The sequence below is a fragment of the Chrysochloris asiatica genome, unplaced genomic scaffold, assembly GCF_000296735.1.
Source record: "Chrysochloris asiatica unplaced genomic scaffold, ChrAsi1.0 scaffold00054, whole genome shotgun sequence".
Taxonomy (NCBI): Eukaryota; Metazoa; Chordata; class Mammalia; order Afrosoricida; family Chrysochloridae; genus Chrysochloris; species Chrysochloris asiatica.
This window is the reverse complement of record NW_006408572.1, coordinates 3,166,447-3,168,305: the sequence shown is the minus strand read 5'-3', so window position 1 is coordinate 3,168,305 and position 1,859 is coordinate 3,166,447. Positions and strand designations below refer to the sequence as shown.

The 1,859-nt window shown below is 34.6% G+C and overlaps 1 protein-coding gene across 1 annotated transcript in view; it reads left to right on the top strand.

The window, feature by feature from the left end:
* The first annotated feature begins 580 nt into the window (after positions 1-580).
* The window catches only part of METTL16 (methyltransferase like 16), an 80,799-nt gene continuing 79,520 nt past the window's right edge, over positions 581-1,859 (top strand). The window contains exon 1 of the mRNA XM_006863457.1: positions 581-708. Within this exon, the coding sequence (XP_006863519.1) occupies positions 581-708 (128 nt within the window). The remainder of the gene's footprint in view (positions 709-1,859) is intronic.

Below are 1,859 nucleotides of genomic sequence, written 5' to 3'. Positions count from 1 at the left end.
CCTAGCTGTCAACCAAACATGGACGCTAAAACATTCTAGAACTTACTGTTTCCTAAAGTACTAATGGTAGTTTGATGGAAGATTTTTTTTTTCCCTATAAATATGTTAAAATTTTTACTATAAAAATTCCCTATAAATATGTTAAAATTTTTACTCTTTGGGATCTGGAAGAAATAAAAAATTATGTTTGTAACTCATTTGGTTTTAGCTACCTAGGAATGACAAGAGTGAAATTTATAAAATAAGTTGAAATAGAAGATATTCTGTCAAACTTTAGTGACTGTGTGGTACACTGTAGAATATTCAGTTCTTGCAAGGCCACTATAAAATTAACCTCAAATTATAATTTTCTTGTCTATAGATAAGACTGCTATCTACCACATTGATGCCCTTTTCATTTTTTCCCCCTGTTGATTTAAGAAATAATAATTCATTATATATTGTGTACATTTAAAAAAATACAATTCCTACTTGATTGACAAATATTTGTTGGCAGTTACTGTGAACTTGACATCTATAACTTTTCCCCCTTAGTAGTTTTTACATGAATATGCTGATAACTTTTTTCTTTTTATTAAGGATGGCTCTCAGTAAATCAATGCATGCAAGAAACAGATACAAGGACAAACCTCCCGACTTTGCATATCTGGCATCCAAATACTCAGATTTTAAGCAGCATGTTCAGATAAACCTGAATGGAAGAGTGAGGTAGGTGACATATGAAGAATGTTTGATACTGTACCATTCTAGTATAATCTGAATTGACACAGTATAGTGGACAGTGTGCTGGACTGAGTGTTAGTCCTAGAAATTCCATTAAACACCCTAGCTGGCCTTGGACAAATCACTTACTCTCTGTTTTTTAATCTATAAAATGATAAGGTGGGACAAAATGATTTTAAGTTTCTTTCTGGCTTTTCTTAAAAAAAATCTTTTTTTAAATTGTGAATTGAGTGAAAGTTTACAGACAAGGGCATCAGTATTACATTCAACAAGTCATACACTGTGTTTCATCTCAATGATTACAATGCCCTTCATGTAACAATAGTTATTCCACTTCCTCCCTGTGGCTCCTGTTTCCATTCCACTCACCTCCCCATCCCTTCTCAGGTAAATGTTGCCCTTTTGATTTTGAAAGAGTGACCATTCCATGGTAAGCATACCTTACTAGTGTTGTTTTCCCCCATTATAAACCTATCTACTGCTTGACTGAAAATGGGGCTATGGGGGTACATTCCTTTGCAGACCTGAAGGGTGGTCAAGGGTCATAGTCTCAGGTTCCTCCAGTTTGTTTCTGACCAGTTAGTCTGGTCTTTTGAAAAAAAAATAATCTTTTGATATCCAAATTGTTGCCTATTGTCAGAGATCCTACTGTAACTGCAGAGACCTTAAAATTGTGCTGTGTGTACTCTAACACTTGGTGATGAGTGAGGGTCTAACGTGGTTATTTTGATAAATGTGTGTTTAGTTTTATGTGAGGTAGGGAGATAACCAGGACATCAAAATGATGATATCAGAAATGATATTACTAATAATAATTACTAAGTTACTAAGTATAAGTTTAAAAGCTTGATTTTTAAAACTTAAGAAAATAGTACAGATGCTTTAGGAAATGGCAAAACTTAGAATGGTGGGGGATGACTGAAGTGTGTGTTAGACTCTCGACTATAACTATGGGAGTTACAGAGGGAAAGGTGTGGTGATTCAGCTGTATGGAGGAGGAGCAGAGATTAAAGAAGGAAGGTAAGGAATAGGATCAGAGGGTTTGAGGCATTTTGCTAACTTTTTTGTTTTTTCCTACCTGTTGTTAGGGAGAAAGATGAAGCTTTTTGCTTCTATAAAGATTTACAGCCTTGGAA